Source organism: Apodemus sylvaticus, chromosome 1 (genome assembly GCF_947179515.1).
Source record: "Apodemus sylvaticus chromosome 1, mApoSyl1.1, whole genome shotgun sequence".
Taxonomy (NCBI): domain Eukaryota; kingdom Metazoa; phylum Chordata; class Mammalia; order Rodentia; family Muridae; genus Apodemus; species Apodemus sylvaticus.
Genome location: NC_067472.1, coordinates 51,380,688 through 51,400,191, shown reverse-complemented (window position 1 = coordinate 51,400,191; position 19,504 = coordinate 51,380,688). Strand labels below are relative to the sequence as shown.

The following is a 19,504-nucleotide window of genomic DNA, read 5'->3' as shown; positions in this document are numbered from 1 at the left end:
CATAAACATGGTCCCTAAATGCCTCACCTTCCCTCATGGGTCCCTTGCCTCTGAAAAAGGAACCAACGCTAACTCCTGACCTCAGGGAATTACACACAGCAGACTGTAATTCATGCCTAAAGAATTCTGGAAGGAAGAAAAGTCCTGTATTTTAATTTGTTTTAAGCTTTCTTATTTATTGAATTTTTCCCCTGACTGTAACCAGTAGAAATGAAGGTCACTGTAAATTTGCATAGTGTCTGCATTAATAAGTTAGACCTTCACAAATACACACAAACATAAGCACTGAATTAAACATGAATATAATCACACATTACTATTCTACTTCCTACAAAAGTGAAGATGGACATTGTTCTTTCTCTAATGAATCATTATCTTAGTATGGAAGATTATTTTAAAATATACATTGACTGAATGGCTTAGACCATAGATTTCTTTCTTTCTTTCTTTCTTTCTTTCTTTCTTTCTTTTTTTTTTTTGATTTGGTTTTTTTCGAGACAGGGTTTCTCTGTATATCCCTGGCTGTCCTGGAGCTCACTCTGTAGACCAGGTTGGCCTCGAACTCAGAAATCTGCCTGCCTCTGCCTCCCAGAATGCTGGGATTACAGGCATGCACCACCACCACCCAGCTAGACCATAGATTTCTATTTCTCACAATTCTGAAGGCCAGGAAATTCAAATTCAAGGTAGCCACACGCTGAGTCCCACTGAACACCCTTGTTCTGCATAGCAAAGCACTGCCTTCTTCTGTATCTTCACATAGCAGAGAGGAAACTGCATTTCCACCTCTAGGCCTTTGATGCCTACATTCCTCATCCAACCCTACTTCCTCCTCAGGCCCCAGTAACTAAGAGCATCCCATTGCAGAGTTCAACACCAGCATTGGGACAGGGCTGGATGCAGACACTCAGTTCAAAGCATCCCATCTTCCATTGCAGACAGAATACTATTGTGAACGTCACTCCCTGAACTTGCAGTGCAGCCCTATAAGGTGTCAGGAGCATCTCCAGAACAATGTGTCTTCGCCTATATCTGCTGTGCTCTGGCCTGAAGACATGCCATGATCTTTGTACATGTGACAATCATTAAAGGGCATTGTTCCTTTCCATCGTGGAAAATGGGGCAAGCAGATTTGTACAGATTGCAGCTTTCCCTTTAAGTATTTACTATATTTTGTGTCCACCAAGCTGGTGCTCTTATAGTATGACTTCATGCATTCATTAAGAGTAATGTCCCCTTTTCTAAAGAGTTTCACCTTGTGCTGTCATCTGATGATCATTTACCTCAGGACAGGGTTACAACATAATGGGCATAGTGGCAGACCAGTTTTCCACAGTACTTTCTAACAACATGCTATTTTATGCGTAACAAAATGTCCTTCCTGTGGGCAGCAGTAGGAACACACACTCCCCACTCACTCTGTGCAAGAAATATAATGATAACTAACACACTACTTAGATCAGGCATTTGATCTTCATGGTTGAACAGGAAGGGGACAGTCAGAGACTGGAAAGAGAGCCATGGTCTCATCTCTCCCTTAGTGATGTATTTACTTCTGTGCTCATTTGTTTGTAGACATTTCTCCATGGCTCTAAGATCTCTAGGGCAGCAACTGACTGAGTTTTACTCACGCACACAATTGAAACCAGTGTCTGGTTCTCTATAAACATGCATCCATTCATAGACTGAAGACTTACTGGATGATAACTAGTGAGAGAGCTCTGCAGGTAAAGGCACTTGCCATCAGGACTAATGACCCGAGTTTATTGCCCAGGTCCCACATGGTGGAAGAAAACCAACTCCCACAAGTTGCACACACACACACACACACACACACACACATACCACACACACATACCACACACACACACACACCACACACACACAACACACACACACATACACACACACACATATATATATGTACACATCCATGTATATGCACATAAACAAAAAAATAAAAGTAAACAAAAACATTTATTGAAAGGGATTTATAGGAGGAGTGATGTCCAATGTCTATGAAAATGATCACCTTCATTTCAACACCCAGATTCTGTTGGGAACACTCCTTTTCTGGGAAGAAAAAATTATCTATTCTCCACAATGTGTTAAATGCATTGAACAAAACTCTATGCTAAAGAAACTATCCTAATAAATTAGTCTAGAACATGAAGCCATGTACATACATATGCAGTAACGCATACATATATGGATGTGTGTGTGTGTGTGTGTGTGTGTGTGTGTGTGTGTGTGTATCGTCACTATAACAATCTTTGTATTTCAGAAGCTGAATGGGTCTTTATTACATAATCCTGGCTGAGAAAAGAAAGTTACACAAGTTACATATAAAATATTGACTGCTAAAATTCCCATTTAAGGGGATAGAGAGATGGTTCAGTGATTAAGAGCACTTCTATACTTTCCAAAGTCTCAGGTTCAATTCCCAGAACCTACGTGGCATCTCACAACTGTCTCTAACTCCAGTTCCAGACATTTTCTGACCTCAGTGGGCTCTGATTGCACATGGCAGACAGACAGACATGCAAGCACAATATCCATACATATAAAATAATAAATAAAAATAATTTTTAAATTTCCATTTAAGATGCCTAGGACTGAAATCCTCAGTGAGTTTCATCTGTCACAGAAGGTATGTTTGCCTTTGTTCTCAGTGTACACATGTCTTTTCCTACACACACATTTCTTTCTTTTTTATTTTAGTGGTTTAGTTTGATTTTGTTATAGTTTTCATGTTGAGTTTTTGCTTGCTTGCTTGCTTGCTTGCTTGGGAAGCTGTTTTATTTTGTTTTAGACAAGGACTAAAGTACAAGCTAGCCAGTAACTCAATATGCAGCCCAAAACAGATTCAATTGTGTAGAGATCAGCTTTCCAAGTGCTTGTATTACATGGACAAAAAAAGTACTACGCCCAGCTTATTTTGTTTTAAGACATACACTGGCTCTAGGGTACGGTAGTGTATATCTTTAAGCACATCAATTGGGAGGCAGAGGCAAGAGGATCTCTGTGAAATCTGAGGCCACCCTGGTCTATACAGCAGGTTCTCAGATCTATGTTACACAGACAGATCTACACACACACACATACACACACACACACACACACACACACACACACACCACACACTGGGAGAGAAGGAAGGGGAAGTGTAGAAAAAGGGAGGAAAGACAAGAACTAGAGAATCAGAAAGACATGTACTGGCTATGTAGCTTAGGCTAATCTTGAACTCAAGATTCTTATTTACTGAGTGCTAAAATTATATGTATGTACGGCACTCCTGGAGTTACAGCATGTTCCTATGAATGGACATACATATGACATCCTACTTAACCATAATTGTTATATAATTTGTATTTTCCCTTTTGTGCTAACTGATAGGACACTCAAAATCAGCTTTATACTCAATTATTAAATATTCCTTAGCCCAGTGGTCTCAACCTGTGGGCCTTGACTCCTCTGGAAGCCAAAGGACCCTTTCACAGGGGTCACCTAAGACCATCAGAATGATTCATAATAGTAGAAAAATTACAATTATGACGTAGCAATGGAAATAATTTAATGGTTGGGGATCACCACAACATGATGAACTGTATTAAAAGGTTACAGCATTAGGAAGGTTGAGAACCACTGCCTTAGCCAAAACTTATAAATTAAATACATATTTCTATTGTCTTTACTTTCATCATTACAGTTGGCTTTTATTTTTATTCTTGCAGTTTCATTTCAAATATTCTATTTTTAAAACATGTGAGTTACAAGAAGTCAAGAAACATATATTACGATTTCCATCTCTAGGCATCTGGGGATGCTATTTGTCTTTAATACTTTGTGCTTGCCCTTATAATAACTGCTACCCAACAAAGCCCAGAAACATAGCTGGTCATGATTCCTGCCGGCATTCTACACATACAAAGAAATGAATAAAATTTTTTAAAAATAACTTACTCTTGTGGGTTTTGTCTTCATCTAAGGCATTGATGAGTGAACAAAAGATCTCCCCACATTTACAGTGATGAGTCCAGAGACTCCTCATTAGCTATAGGAGGTTAAACTGTGCTCCAACTTATCTGTGGCTCAACACCAGAAAGACCTCAAAATTTCCAAGAACAAGAGCACTCATTGGCCATTCCCGGGGAATAGACCACACAGCAGCTCAGACAGGTCTCCCTCCTTTTACTACTCAGAGACCTAGCACTACATCCTCAACATGCCTAATGGCTTGGCAACCATGGAGCTGAACCTCTGAGAACCTGTCTTCCTCTGAGGACACCACACATTTCCATGTGCCAGCTCTTCCCCACTGCCCCTTCACCAGGGAAGAACATGGGGCTTGGGGACTTGGAGTTGGAACTGTGAGTTGTTTCTCTGTTCTGACTCTTCATCTCATTTCTGGGAATTCCCTGCCCACTTTGATTCCACCAAGCCCCAGGAGGCTGACTTGGCTTTCGACTGGACCTGCCCCAGTAGGAGCACAAATAGGAATTGTTTGGGGATATGATCTTCTAAAATGGTTTAATTGCTACTAGATTTGGCTACATCTTAGTCATTGCCTTGTTTTTAGTCTCTACATGTAACACAAATGGGCCGAGTGGTCAGTCACATCATCTTGAGTGACACAGAACAGGATTGGGTACTCCTCCACCCAACCCCCCTAGTTCTCTAGCTGTTTTCCTATACCCTATCATTTTGTGTTAAATTCTTAGATTTAGTATATTAAGAAAATACCAATCTTAAAGGCTTCAGGGAGAAAACTCCATTCATTTCTTGGCAAGTAATGCCACCATTCAGTCATCTTCTGGTATATCTTCTAGAGTTGGACTCCAAGGAATTCAGAAATGGCAATGACCGGTGCACTCTTCTCACCCAAGGTACTCTCCTCAAACTCTCCACTTGTTCACAGATGCTGTCCTGGATCACCCACCACTGTAACTTCTTTCCCCAAACACAACTTCATAGTGAACAGAGTACACAAGAAGTCATATGTGTGTATAGCTTGACAGGTGCCAGCCTATGTTTCTATCAATCCTTAAGACTTTAATCAAAGCCCATGTTTCACTTCTTTAGGAAGAATTCAAGATGCTCTAGCACCTGCTGTGTGGTCCAAAGATCAGTTTCCTTCCTAAGAACAGAGACAGAGACTGGTGAGCACTACTAAAGGCTGACGGGATGGCTCAGTGGGTAAAAGCCAATAACCAGACTTTGATCCCTGAAACCTACAAAAAGATAAATACAGTTGCTTGTATCCACAATCCCAGCCCTCCTACAAGGAGTTGGGAGACAGAAACAGGATAATCACCCAAAGTATCCTAGAGAATGCAGAGCAACAAAAGTGAAAGGGGCCTTACCTTGACAAAGTTCAAAAAGTAAATAGACTTCCGAGAGAGTGCAGAGAGAAGGGAGGAGGAATGGGATGAGGGACTATGGGAGGTGGGACGGAGGGGGAACAATGACTGGAATGTAAATAAATAAAAGAATTTAAATAAAAAAAAGAAAATTGACTTTCATTAGTTGTCCTCTGACTACCACATATGCATCATGGCATGCATGCCTACCTGCTCTAATGCACACTGATCTCACACACACACACATACACATGCACACACAATAATGATAAGAATAATAATTGATAATAATTTTTTTTGTTGTTTTGGATTTGGTTTTTTCGAGACAGGGTTTCTCTGTATAGCCCTGGCTATCCTAGAACTCACTCTGTAGACCAGGCTGGCCTTGGACTCAGAAATCTGCCTGCCTCTGCCTCCCAAAGTATTGGGATTACAGGAGTGCGCCACCACCGCCCTGCAATAAATTATTTTTAAAATACTAAATAAACTACTTTAAAAGATTACTAAATTTCACAACAAAACAATCCTTTTTTTTTTGCTTTATTATTACTATTGTTGCTATGGTTGTTGTTGTTTATCATGTGTGTGCATGTTTGTACATGCCCATGTGTGAATGCCTGTGTGTGTGTGTGTGTGTGTGTGTGTGTGTGTGTGTGTTATACGGGCACATGGAGTGCATGTGTGTACGAGTGCAAACATGAATATCATGGTGCATATGTGGAGGTAAGAGTACAAGTTTTGGGAGTTGGTTCTCTTCTTCCTCTGTAGGTTCCAGGAATCTAAGATCATTAGGCTGGCTCAGGAAGTGCTTTACTGCCTGAGCCAACTCACTGATACATGCTATTCTCTTTGGAACTTTTTAGTTCCCAAAGGAAACTTGGGAACCAATCAAACTAATCTACTGCCATTTCCCAAGTCTTAATTGTTTATTATCAAACAACCTTTTCTCTGAGTATTGAAGAAAAACATTTTCTTTGTGTTAAGATAACAGATGCTAAAGGAAGTTTTTTTTATAACCAAATATTTTAGGAGATTCCCCTCTAGAACTTTTAAAGGTAAGTGTTGTAAATCCTTACATAGAACTGGATTATTCATTTTTCCACCTTCACCAGAGTTCATTGTTTTCAAAGTCATGTAAGGAAAGTTGGTTATTTGTAGGATTTTAAGAAATGCTAATTTCTACTATTGTAGGGGAATATATAGTGCAGTTTCTCATGTTATCTCAGCAATATTTAAGAATTCTGAGATCATAGTGCCACTGGAACATGGCAGAATGGCCATCTTGGCTTTCTTTAATATATCCTTAGAAGTGTAAATAAAGAGCTGAGAACAGCAGGGTGGTGGTAGTGGTGCATGCCTTTAATCCCAGTACTTAGGAGGCAGAGGCAGGCAGATTTCTGAGTTCGAGGCCAGCCTGGTCTACAGAGTGAGTGAGTTCCAGGACAGCCAGGGGTACACAGAGAAACCCTGTCTCGAAAAACCAAAAAAAAAAAAAAAAATAGCTCATGTGCCCTGAACCCTGGGTTCAATCCCAAACATCACATAAACTGGATCCCCAGGACTCCAGTGGGGAGGTGGACACAGGAAGCCACGAAGTTCAAGGTCATCCTCAGCTACCTAGAGAGTTAGAGGACAGTATGGAATACATGCGTCCTGTCCAACAGATGTAAATGCATTTTTGGAACAACAAGAACTGGATCTCATTTCTAGGGGAAAATAGAATCACAGGACATCCAACTGCTTGAAGTAATATAGAGCTTCCTATCTATGACATTACATGGTTGTTCTTTCTGCTGATCTCACACAGAGATCACATTAAAAGATTTTTTTTTTTAGCTTTAAAGCAAAAATAGACACATAGTGACAAAGAATAGCAACAATTCCTGAAACTTAGAGGTCTTTCTTCTCTTAGATTCTTGTCTTCCGTACAGTTTTCATGTGTTACTCAATTGACTTCATACAGAAAGACTCATTGTATTCTGAGCAGCAAGAACCTTGTAATTTGAGGCTAGAGAGGTGACTCCTCCATCAAGAGCATTTACTGTTCTTACAGAGAGCCCGGTCTTGTTGTCAACACCCACATGGTGGTTCGTACTGATCTGTAATTCCAGTTCCAAGGGAATCCTCAACCACTTCTGACTTTCACAAGCACAAATCACAAATGAAGTATACATACATACATTCAGGCAAAATGCCCAAACACATAAAATAGAAGTAAATAAATCTAAAAAAAACCCAAAAGGATCTTGCAATTTCTTTTTTTCCCCAAGAGCATACTTAGGCTCTCTGTTTTATGTTTTCCAAGCTACAAAGGATTCACCAGAGGGGTGTTAAATGTATAACCCCCAGAAATCACCTGATTCTTCCATGGAGAATTGCTGATGTCAGACCCAATACCAGAAGCTTGGTACATGTATACTGGAGAAGAACTAAATTCTTGTGAAAGGATGGTGGAAGAGTTTGCCTCCCATTGCACAGTAGGTACCAGGGTGAAAAAGAAAATGACACAAATAACATGAGGAGACAAGGATAGTAAGGGCAGTAACACTGTACTTATAATTTACTTGAAGTATAAACTTCCATTTATCTTTCATTTTAATTTACAAAACTTTACTGGTTAAATTTTCTCAAAACTTGAAATGAGAAAACAACAGTTCACAGAAGTAAACTGACTTGTCCAAGTTTACACAACTCTTCATTAGCTGACTTGGAATTTTATGCCATGATTGTTGACTTTATGTCTTCTTCCACCAAACACAAAGAGGTGTCCATGAGAGCCTGTCTAGTGCTCGTCCATAGCCTGCATGAAATTTTCAATTTAAAGTCCCAGTTCTCATAGATAATAATGCTTCTCCCAGAAGCCATAGGTTATCAGACAAAAAGATGTGAGATACCACCCTTTGAGTTTATTGGTGGAGAGGGAGGATCCCAGAGACTTCCAAAACAATACAAGGTATTGCTGTTGCTCTCTATTGCCTGCCACAACTTGATGGTAACACTATAGGTGAAGACACTATAAATAAACTTTGGTCATATAACCTGAAGAAATCAAACTGGTACTGACCTAGGATTTTCTTCCCTGCTGGCTGGCTTGCATAGTACTGAAAGGTGTTATGCAAGCTGTTGGGAAAGAAAAGCCATCACAAGTTTAATAGATGTGACTCTGTGAGCTATAATGATAACCTATGTGCATGAGAGCAATAATGGCATGAACGTTACAGGTGTAGCCAACCACGTTTTCATTAGACTTAAGAATCAGTCCACAGGAGAAAATTTATGCCTGCTACTGTAAATCTTGTCAAGAATCCACGGCCTGAGAGCTCATAGGTCCTTGGAGTGAACCTACTGCTCTAATTTTGCTGAATAGACACAGTACCAACCTGCTGTCTACATACTTATCTCTATAGGAATAGGTTACACATCAGTTCTCATCAGATAAGCTTTTATTGTAGTGGACAACAGTTAATACAGATACTCTCAACTATTCAAAAGTCAGAAAAAGTGTGTGTATGCAGTGCTCAGACCAAAGTGGGAAGTCTACATCACACACCCTCTTCCCCAGTCTCATGACCATCATAGAAATGGGGCAGAAAGACTGGTAAGAGACAGAGGTCTGGTTAATGTCTTCTGGTCATTGTACTCATGAATTTGTAGCAGCTACAGTTGCTTGCACAACATCAAGCCAGTCAACACTTCAACATGGGAATGGGGAGGGACTCAAGATCCTCTATCCTTGGCTGAGAAACTATTGACAGTTAGTAGCTTCTGGGGGTGTAGGAGTCAGTTTTCTTAGGAGTGTGGTCTCTGGTAGGTTGACCATGCTTCTGTGGATAGCCCTAAATATATGCACATACAGGCAACACTATATTAGACTCGGGTTATTTAACAAAAGAAAAAAAAAGAAGACATGAAATTGGAAGTTGAACAAAGAGGAGGGAAACAAAGGGTGAATATAAAAAATATACTACACACACACACACACACACACACACACACACACACGAAATTCTCAGAGAAGATAAAGATGTATTTAAATTAAATAAATAAATCTCTAGTTTCTACAAATAACTACCTTCTAAAAACTCATTAGCCACTTCCTTCACATAGCTAGTACCACCTCAAGTCATTCCAACAGGCTCAGATCACAATTTTATTTCTTAATTAAAATAAATTAAATTAGAACATAATGCCATTATTTCTTACTGTTCCAATGTAAATACCATTAAAATTCCATTATGAAACTGGATCATGGCAACAGTTATCAAATGAGGGAAATGAAAACCAATCATATATAAATCTTACACAATGAATGTAAAGCATGTTGGCTCATTATTTTTGCAGAATATAAATGCATACATACATACATACATACATGCATACATACATAGTCCAACATTTGGACAGAAATTTTATCCTGGAGCTTTCTCTATTGCTATGGTCACAAACAGGTCAGGCAGACAGCATTTCCCAAGAGAGATGCTGTCACATTCAAGTTTAATAGTTTAGAGTTATTTTCCTGAAATCTATTTAGAAAACTTTTCACTGATTGTGAACCATCATTGGACTGCCCTTAGTGAGCCTCTCAGTCTGAACTAAAAATCAATCCTAGAAGGTTCATTTTGTCTGAAAACCATTGGCTCTGGGATAAGATGGTGCTGACTTACTAGATATGACATATTGGGAGAATTATTTAACCTCTCCATACCATGGATCTTTATGTGTAACATGAGGGTGAATTTGTGATAAACAAATGTGTTAGCACTTATTAGGTAGCTAAGATATTACCAGATATATAAATAAATGCTCAATGGATATCAGCTAATGTTATGAATGTTGGTATCTTCTTACATATTGAAAACTGGGAAAAGATTCAAATCTGTTACCCAAGAAAAGCACTTTATGTCTCTATATAATTGCTTACTGTTAAGTCAATTTTAATATTCTCAAATTCAATCATAATCTATTATTTTCATTGGCTGTTAAGGAACCTAAAGACATGTAGGCAGGCACTCTCAAAACAGCAGAAACACACTTCTAAATGACAATCTTGCTCCTGAGTTCTTTAAAATCCTGCTTGAATTTTCCTTTTTTTGAGAAGCATGTTCTTTTATTGAAAAAGGAATAAAAACATTTTATGATAAAATTGAAGATTTACATGGAAAATATTTCTGATAAAATAGAAAAGATATAGAGAAAAACATGTTAAAGTTGAAATTTTTCATGGAAAATTAAAGAGTAAAGTGGTAGATATCAAAAACATGGCTAAATTAATTGAAATATAAAATAGAAACTTTTTATGATAGAATTGAAGATTTACATGAAAAATATTTCTGATAAAATTGTAGACAAATGTAGAAAAACATGTTAAAATTGAAGATTACCATGAAAATTATACAGATAAAATAGTAGGCATAAAAATAATTCTAAGTTTTCTTAGGGGTGAATTGTAAACATTTCAGGTAAAATTGAAGATTTACATGGAAAATATTTCTGATAAAATTCAAGAATATATAGAAAAATACATTAAAATTGACTCTTTCATGGAAAATTATACAAATAAAATGGTAGACATAAAAATCCTTTCCATTAATTGAAGGTGGAATTAAAAATATTTTGTAAAAAAATCAGATTCACATGAAAAACATTTCTGATAAAATAGAAGAAATACATAGAAAAACATATTAAAATTGAAGATTATCATGAAAAATAATGCAGATAAAATGGTAGACCTAAAAAAAATTACTAAATTAGTTGAAAGGGGAATTACAAACATTTTCTGATAAAAATGAAGATTTACATGAAAAATATTTCTGTGAGTCTATGTCTTTTTATTGGGGAATTGAGTCCATTGATGTTAAGAGATATTAAAGAATAGTGATTATAGCTTCCTGTTATTTTTTGATGTTATTTTCATGTTTGAGTAGTTATCTTCTTTTGGGTTTGTTGGGAGATTACTTTCTTGCTTTTCCTAGGGTGTAGTTTCCCTCCTTGTGTTGGCGTTTTCCATCTATTATCCTTAGTAGGGCTGGAATTGTGAAAAGATATTGTGTAAATTTGATTTTATCATGGAATATCTTGGTATCTCCATCTATGATGATTGAGAGTTTTGCTGGGTATAGTAGTCTGGGCTGGCATTTGTGTTCTCTTAGGGTCTGTATAAGGTCTTCCCAGGATCTTCTAGCTTTCATGGTCTCAGGTGAGAAGTCTGGTGTGATTCTGATAGGCCTGCTTTTATAAGTTACTTGTCCTTTTTCCCTTACTGCTTTTAATATTCTTTGTTTAGTGAATTTGGTGTTTTTGGTTGTTATGTGATGGGAAGAATTTCTGTTCTGGTCCAGTATATTTGGAGTTGTGTAGGCTTCTTGTATGTTCATGGGCATCTCTTTCTTTAGGTTAGGAAAGTTTTCTTCTTTCGATTAGGGAAGCTTTCTTCTATAATTTTGTTGGAGATATTTACTGGCCCTTTAAGTTGGAAATCTTCGTTCTCTTTTTATATCTATAATCCTTAGGTTTGATCTTCTCATTGTGTCCTGGAGTTCCTGGATGTTTTGGGTTAGCAGCTTTATGCGTTTTGCATTGTGTTTGACTGTTGAGTCAATTTTTTTCTATCTTCACCACCTGCGGTTCTTTCTTCTATCTCTTGAATTCTGTTGTTGGTGCTTGCATCTATGACTCCTGAATTCTTTCCAAGGTTTTCTATCTCCAGGGATGTCTCACTTTGTGATTTCTTTATTGTTTCTACTTCCACTTTTAGATCCTGGATGGTTTTGTTCAGTTCCTTCACTTGATTGTTTGTGTTTTCCTGTAATTCCTTAAGGGATTTTTGTGTTTCTTCTTTAAAGGCTTCTGACTGTTGACCCATGTTTTCCTGTATTTCTTTAAGTGATTTTTGTGTTTCCTCTTTAAGGGCTTTAACTTGTTGACTGATATTCTCCTGTATTTCTCTTTTTTTTCCTTTATTTTTTTAATATTTTTATTTTCTATATTCTTTGTTTACATTCCAAATGATTTCCCCTTTCCCAGATCCCCCCTCCCCATATGTCCCATAAGCCTTCATCTCTCCACCCCTTCTCCAATCACCTCCCTCCTTTTTCTCTGTCCTTATATTCCCCTCCAACGCTAGATCAATCCTTTCCGGGATCAGAACCCTCTCCATACTTCTTCATGGGAGTCATTTGTTATGCAATTTGTGCCTTCGGTATTCAGAGCTTCTGGGCTAATTAATATCCACTTATCAGAGATTGCATTCCATGTGTATTCTTTTGTGATTGGGTTATCTCACTTAGGATGATATTTTCCAGATCAAACCATTTGCCTAAAAATTTTGTGAATCATTGTTTCTAAATGCTAAGTAGTATTCCATTGTGTAAATATACCACATTTTCTGTATCCATTCCTCCTTTGAGGGACATCTGGGTTCTTTCCAGCTTCTGGCTATTATAAATAAGGCTGCTATGAACATAATGGAGCATGTGTCTTTATTGCATGCTGGTTCTCCTGTATTTCTTTAAGGGAGTTATTTAAGTCTTTCTTGAAGCCCTCTATCAGCATCATGAGATACGATTTTAAATCCAACTCTTGCTTTTCTGGTATGTTTGGGGTATCTGGGACTTTCTATGGTGGGAGAACTGGGTTCTGATGTTGCCATGTGGCCTTGGTTTCTCTTGGTAGGGTTCTTGTACTTGCCTTTCACCATCTGTTTTTCTCTGGTGCTAGTTGATACTGTTGTCTCTGAATGGAGTTTTTCCTTCTATGGGCCTGTAAGCCTGTGTCCTTACACCTCTGAGCTCAGAAGTGAAAGCACTGCTGGGAGATCTCTCTCTCCTGCCAGGCCATGCCCAGAAGGCTCTGAAGCTCCCCGGCTCCCTGGTTCAAATGCTTGAATTTTCTTCTTTAAGCCAATTCTTTTGACTTTGTCTCTTTAACTTTTGTAGAAGTGTTTTTATGCTGCTTCAAATCTTGTTTGAAAAGCTATTGAAGATATAAAATAGAATTCATTAATTTCAACAAAAAGCATGGCTAGCAATAAACTACTACTCATTGGATGTCCTCACTTTTTCTTTTTTTTTTTTTTTGTTTTTTGTTTTTGTTTTGTTTTTTGTTTTGTTTTTTTGGATTTGTTTTTTTTTCAAGACAGGGTTTCTCTGTATAGCCCTGGCTGTCTTGGAACTCACTCTGTAGACCAGGCTGGCCTTGAACTCAGAAATTCGCCTGCCTCTGCCTCCCAGAGTGCTGGGATTACAGCCGTGCACCACCACCGCCTGGCTGGATGTCCTCCTCATTAGAGTTAATGAAAATAATTGTGTGAATCCTTGTGCTTCATGATTTCACCTGGCCATAGACCTAAGAATTCTTGCCATTGGGTTTTCATATTGTTCTTCTCTGTTCTGCTCCTGACTTAATCAAAGAAGAGATAGGTCTGTTGGTATCTATGGCAATGTTTTTGCAACATCAAGAGTGGGGTGGGGGCTGGAGAGATGGTTCAGAGATTAAGCACACTTGCTGCTCTTGCAGAAGACCCATGTTCAGATCCCAGCACCTATGTCAGGAACTCATAGCTGCCTGTAAGTACAGCTCCAGGAGCTTCAACACCATCTTCTGGCCTCTGGGAGCTCATGCATTCATGGAGTATATACACACATACACATAAATTGAAAATAAAAATACATAAAGAGAAGAGAGTGGTTCCTTTACTATTTTGTACATTGCGTTGTATGTGTACATATATGTGCAGGTACATGTATGGATGGGAAGACCCATCCATACAGACTGAGGCCAGTAGATGACATCAATTGGCCTGTTCTACAACTTTACAACGTATACCCTTGAGACCAGGCCTTTCTCTGAACCTGAAGCTGGGCTGGCAGCCAGCAAAGCCCCAGTGTTCTACCTGACTACTTCCCACCCCCACCCCTACAAGCATGGAACTGCAGGCACACACAGCCATGCTGGGTTTTTATGTAGGTCCTTGGGACTTAAACCCACATTCCCATAGTTTCACAGCAAGCAATTTTACCCATTGATCCATATCCCCTCTTACCCTTTTCTATTAAAAAAATAAAAGATGCCCTAGAAGCATCATTCTGTGTTCCCAGTCCTCCATCTAACCCTCTCCAGTAGTATCCCAAGCTTGATATATTCTTGTCTCAGATTGGATTAAGGGCAACAGGAACTTTATCTGGCTCCAAAGATTAGGTAGACAAAAAGACAGACAGATAGACAGACAGACAGACAGACAGACAGACAGACAGACATTATTACTATCTACTTTTAATGTGGAGGAAATATTAGGGGTTGGAGGGAAGATTCAGCAGCTAAGGGCACTTGTTGCTCTTGAAGACTCAGTTCCCACTCCCAGCACCCACATGGAGGCTCACAACCATCTGTAACTCCAGTTTCCAGAGATCTGACAGCCTCTTCTGAACTCCTGGAGCACCAGGCACACACATGGTGTATATACATGCATACAACACTCATACATGTGATGGAACTAAGGACAAAGGGACAAAGAGCAAAATAATGAAGTAAATAAGCAAAGGAAAGATTAAGACTCAACTTTGTTGGACAAACAAAGGCTGAGCCCTTACTATATACCCTTTGCAATGTGCAAGAAAAAATGCAAGGAATAATTCATTTCTTCTGTCTCTAAGGAACCCTATGAGCTTTATTGCAGGGTTAATACCATGGCATATTAAAGTCAATTTTATAAAAAGAAAAATGATTGTTTTTAAAAATGATCACTGTTGAATAGTGCCGTTCAGCAAGATTGTGTCAAGGACATGAGGTTTCAGGAGACATTTGATGCCAACAAGGAAAGTCAAAGAAGCATTTCTGTATGTTGATGGACTGGTATCTACAAGCCTTTAAAGTGTGACAGAATGACAGCCATCTACCACCTGCTGTTACCAATCTTATTTGTTTCCTCTTTTCCTCTCCTGAGTTTCCTCTACCAGCCCTTATTTAAGACTTGTGGTAGAAAAGGCTGCTTAAGGCAGTATGAGTCAATCCAGGACTCAGTTATTGAAAATCTAATAGAAGTAGAGGGTGATAATGTATCTTCATCGAGCACTTCATAGACCCAAGTAGTCATGAGCGCAACTACTGCTCCATTCTCACGGCCTATTAATGTTGAGTTTCCTTTCCATCACAGTGTGTTCTCCCTTGTTCAGTGAGGAAGGAATCTTTTTGGCTTTCTGAGCCAGAACATTCTTGCCAAAAGTTTTTTTTTTTGTTTGTTTGTTTTTTTGTTTTTTTTGTTTTTTTTTTTTTTTACTGCATCAGTCACTTCTTGGTTCCTTAAACTGTAGATTAGGGGATTCAGCAATGGGGAGAAGAAAGTATAGACAATAGATACTGCTCAGCCTTCTTCCTGGGAGTAACTGGAGCTAGGGCAAAGGTAGATGAGGGTACAACATCCATACTGCAGAACAACCACAAGGAGGTGTGAGGAACAAGTGGAGAAAGCCTGCGTTTCCCCTCTGCTGACGTCATCCTCAGGATGGTAGCCACAATGCAACCATAGGAGAGACAGATAAGGAGAAAAGAAATGGCCACTGCAGCCTCGCTAATGGCAAAGAGAGCTGACTGGTGTATGTGAGTATCTGTACAGGCCAGGCGCATGACTGCGGGCATGTCACAGAAGAAGTGGTAGCTTTCATTGTGACCACAGAACGGGAGGTGACAGATCAGAATGGTCAAAGGCAGTGACAAAAGGAATCCCATCCCCAGAGAACCTAAAGTCATCTGCCCACACAGCTGCCAGCTCATAATGAGGTTGTAATGCAATGGATGACAGATGGCCACATACCTGTCATAAGCCATGATAGCCAGCAGGACACAATCAGATCCTCCAAGAAGGATGAAGAAGAACATCTGGGCCCCACAGCTGGGCAGAGAGATAAGCATCTTCCCCATGGAGAGGATGCTAGCCAGAGTCAGTGATGCAATGTTGGTGGAATAGCCAAGTTCTAATGTGGCCAAGACAAAAAGGAAGAAGTACATCGGGGTATGGAGGGAGTGATCCTGCCAGACTGTGAGTCCAATGGTGAGGTTTCTGACGAGGCTTCCTGGACACAGCAGCAAGAAGCCCACAAACACTAGGGAAGCCACTGTAAAGTTGGTTGAAAAGGGGCGGAAGTGGAAATATACCACTCCTGTCTGATTTTCCTCCTCCATCAGACTTAGTACAAGGAAAAGAGTCAAGGGTAAAGTTACTTTCCCGTGTCGCTAAGCTACATTAAAACCACAGTCTGCAGTTAACCAAGTGCTTATTCTCTGGGCTTCCTTTGGATGTCAACCCCAGCTAGCTCTGTGACTTTGGAGAAATAGGAACTCCAGCATTTTCACTGTAAAACTCAGAAATATACGACACCCACCTCAGAATGCTGGTGAAAACTGAACAAGGCTCTGTGACTACAAACACAGAGACCGATGCCAGGTGAGCATGAGGTTCTTGGTACCTTCCCTTGACTCGTCCATGCTGTTCCTCATCATCATCCCTCTTCTTTTGGAGCCAAACTTTCTCACCAGCCTCAGGTCCTTTTGTTTCTATGACTACACATTCATGGAACAGCTCACAAGTACAGATCTCTAAGGATGCATGTGATTCCCACACCAGGCTCAGAAGGTGTGCCTGGCCTTTGCCCATTCTGCAAATGTGGGTTTTCAGAGCCCAGATCAATAAAATAGGATGCATTTTTACCTATGTAATCCTTTAAAACTTGGGATTCTGATATTTTTTTCTTGAGTCTTCAACAATTCAACTTCACAGTTGCATTGTGCCAAACAGTAACCTTGCAGTTGCTCCATCTTCTTCCACATTTCCCTTTATCCTTGGACCAATGGCATCTACCTTACAACAGATTTCCAAACTCCTTGTACATGGCCTACACCCTCACCTACCTTGATACCATAGGCCCAGTGTAGTCTCATTTAAATGCTTTCTAAGCTATGTTGGTCAATTCTGAAAGTCTTAAAAGATAGCTTCTTTTTCTTGCATTATCAATCCAATTATTAAATCCTGACTCACGAAACAATTTTATAAGTGAAAATGGAGTTTTTTGCTGAGTGCAACTTCAGGAAATAAAGTTTAAAAATCTCCATTGCCCTGGTCACCAGTTGTACCTCTACTGATACTCCCATGTTTCTGAACTTAAGTAAGCTGCAATATGGACTCACAGATGCCTGCACACATTTCCATGTGATTGTGGTTAACTTTTTCAGTTGGGTGAAACTGGATAAATTAGCAACAGAATGGTCTTTCCCTTGATGTTTGCAGTGGACACTCAGAAAGGCCAAGCTAAGAACACTATTATGCTAAAAGAGAAGGATGAAATCAAAGTATAAACTTAACTATTGGTTTATGCTAGTTTCATAACCAACATAGCCTAAGCTTCAATATGATGTTTGGGTTTTCTTTGTTTTTATGATGACTGTGCTGCTGGAGGAGAAATCATTTCCTTTTGAGTGTGACCAACCAGCAGACTAAGTTGCTTATGCTCATGTAGCCCATGCTAACTGAAAAGAGGACATAAATGTGAGAAGAATACAGGGCACATGGAAGAGTCCTGCATGGAAAGTGAGTAGGAACTAGGGTGTATACGATCAAGATAAAGTAAGAATAAATTTGATTAAAAATGCTAACATTTGGTTTGAGATATCTTTAACCTACACTCAGTAAAAGGTGGTATAAAGAACACTTATATGAACATAGCTTGCAAAATTCTCAATATTTTTACAAAATAGAACATTTCAAGATATCATTAGAGATAATGATAAGTTTGTTTAAAAGTAGTTACAATGAGCCTCCTACTAATGTGATCTTTGTGATTTCCACCATGGTGTTTGTGGCCAAGGTCAGAAGGAGCAGAAGGTGATGGTGAAGCCCGTCAGCCTTATCTTCAGATACTTGCAAAATAGATCTCAAATTCAGATATGGCTGTATGAACAAGTGAACATGTGGATAGAGGGTTGTATTGTTGGCTTTGATGAGTACATGAACCTCATATTAGATGATGCAGAAGAGATTCATTCTAAAACAAAGTCAAGAAAACAACTGGGCCGATCATGCTAAAAGGAAATAATATTACTCTGCTCCAAAGTGTTTCCAACTAGCAATGGTCAAGCATGCTAGAAGTTGAGAAGGCAGTTCAGTGTGTTTAAAGGTGTCTTCTGCAGGGAGCAACATTTACTCAGCCTGTTTTACTTGCACATTATCATTAGGTGACAATAAATGCTGTGAGATTGTTTTTGTTTTTAAAAAAAGTGGTTACAATGAAACTTATTTCTCTATGAGATGATAAATAATAAAAACAACTTTTTTCTAAAGTTTTGAGCCCTCTGCTTCTCTAGCAACTATCTTTAAGTATTAATTTCTCCACAGAATTCTAGATTAAGCCCATGCAATATAATTGAAACTATATTTATAAAGATGATGCATTAACATAAATAAAAACATTTGTTATATAAATCAAATAAGAAGCAATGCAAGAGACTAATTTCCACAGTGCCAATAGAATCCAGAGTTTAAGTTAATGAACAGCAATACTCAATTTAACTAATACAGTGTAACTACAGTGTAACTAAAACAAAACAAGATCTGGACAGCTGGACAGCTGTTGCACACTGTGTACTTGGTCAACACATCCCTTCACTCTGCCTCATTCCCTTTTGAATCATCTGCGTACATGTTGGTATCCCTAGCGATACATAGATAGGGATAGATAGATAGATAGATAGATAGATAGATAGATAGATAGATAGATAGATAGATAGATAGACAGACAGAAAGAAAGATAGATAGATAGATAGATAGATAGATAGATAGATAGATAGATAGATAGATAGATAGATAGATAGATAGATAGATAGACAGACAGACTTCTGGCTTCCTTGGTGACAGGACAGCTTTTCTTTGTGCTTATACACACTAACACACTGTTTGCACATAATGAATAAAATGAAACTTTCTCCTAAGAGCTACACCAGTTCAACAAAAGCTAACAAGAAAAGGTAAAGATTAGTAACTAAGATAATCTAAGTGTATGGTGATGTTTCATGTATTGAAAATAATTGTGACTAGTGTTTATTGGATGTTTGGCACTAGTCTATTACTTTCTATTAGTTAAGTCATTTATTCTTCACAG

The 19,504-nt window shown here is 38.7% G+C and overlaps 2 protein-coding genes and 1 pseudogene across 2 annotated transcripts in view; 1 reads left to right on the top strand and 2 right to left on the bottom strand.

Annotated features, from left to right (window-relative positions):
- The window catches only part of Dtx4 (deltex E3 ubiquitin ligase 4), an 852,074-nt gene that overhangs the window by 154,925 nt on the left and 677,645 nt on the right, over positions 1-19,504 (bottom strand). The window lies entirely within an intron of this gene.
- Positions 15,473-16,535, bottom strand: LOC127689684 (olfactory receptor 10V1-like; annotated as a pseudogene).
- Positions 18,235-18,432, top strand: LOC127690116 (small nuclear ribonucleoprotein E-like). The gene has a single exon (XM_052189674.1). It carries the CDS (start codon positions 18,235-18,237, stop codon positions 18,430-18,432), a length of 198 nt encoding a protein of 65 aa, XP_052045634.1.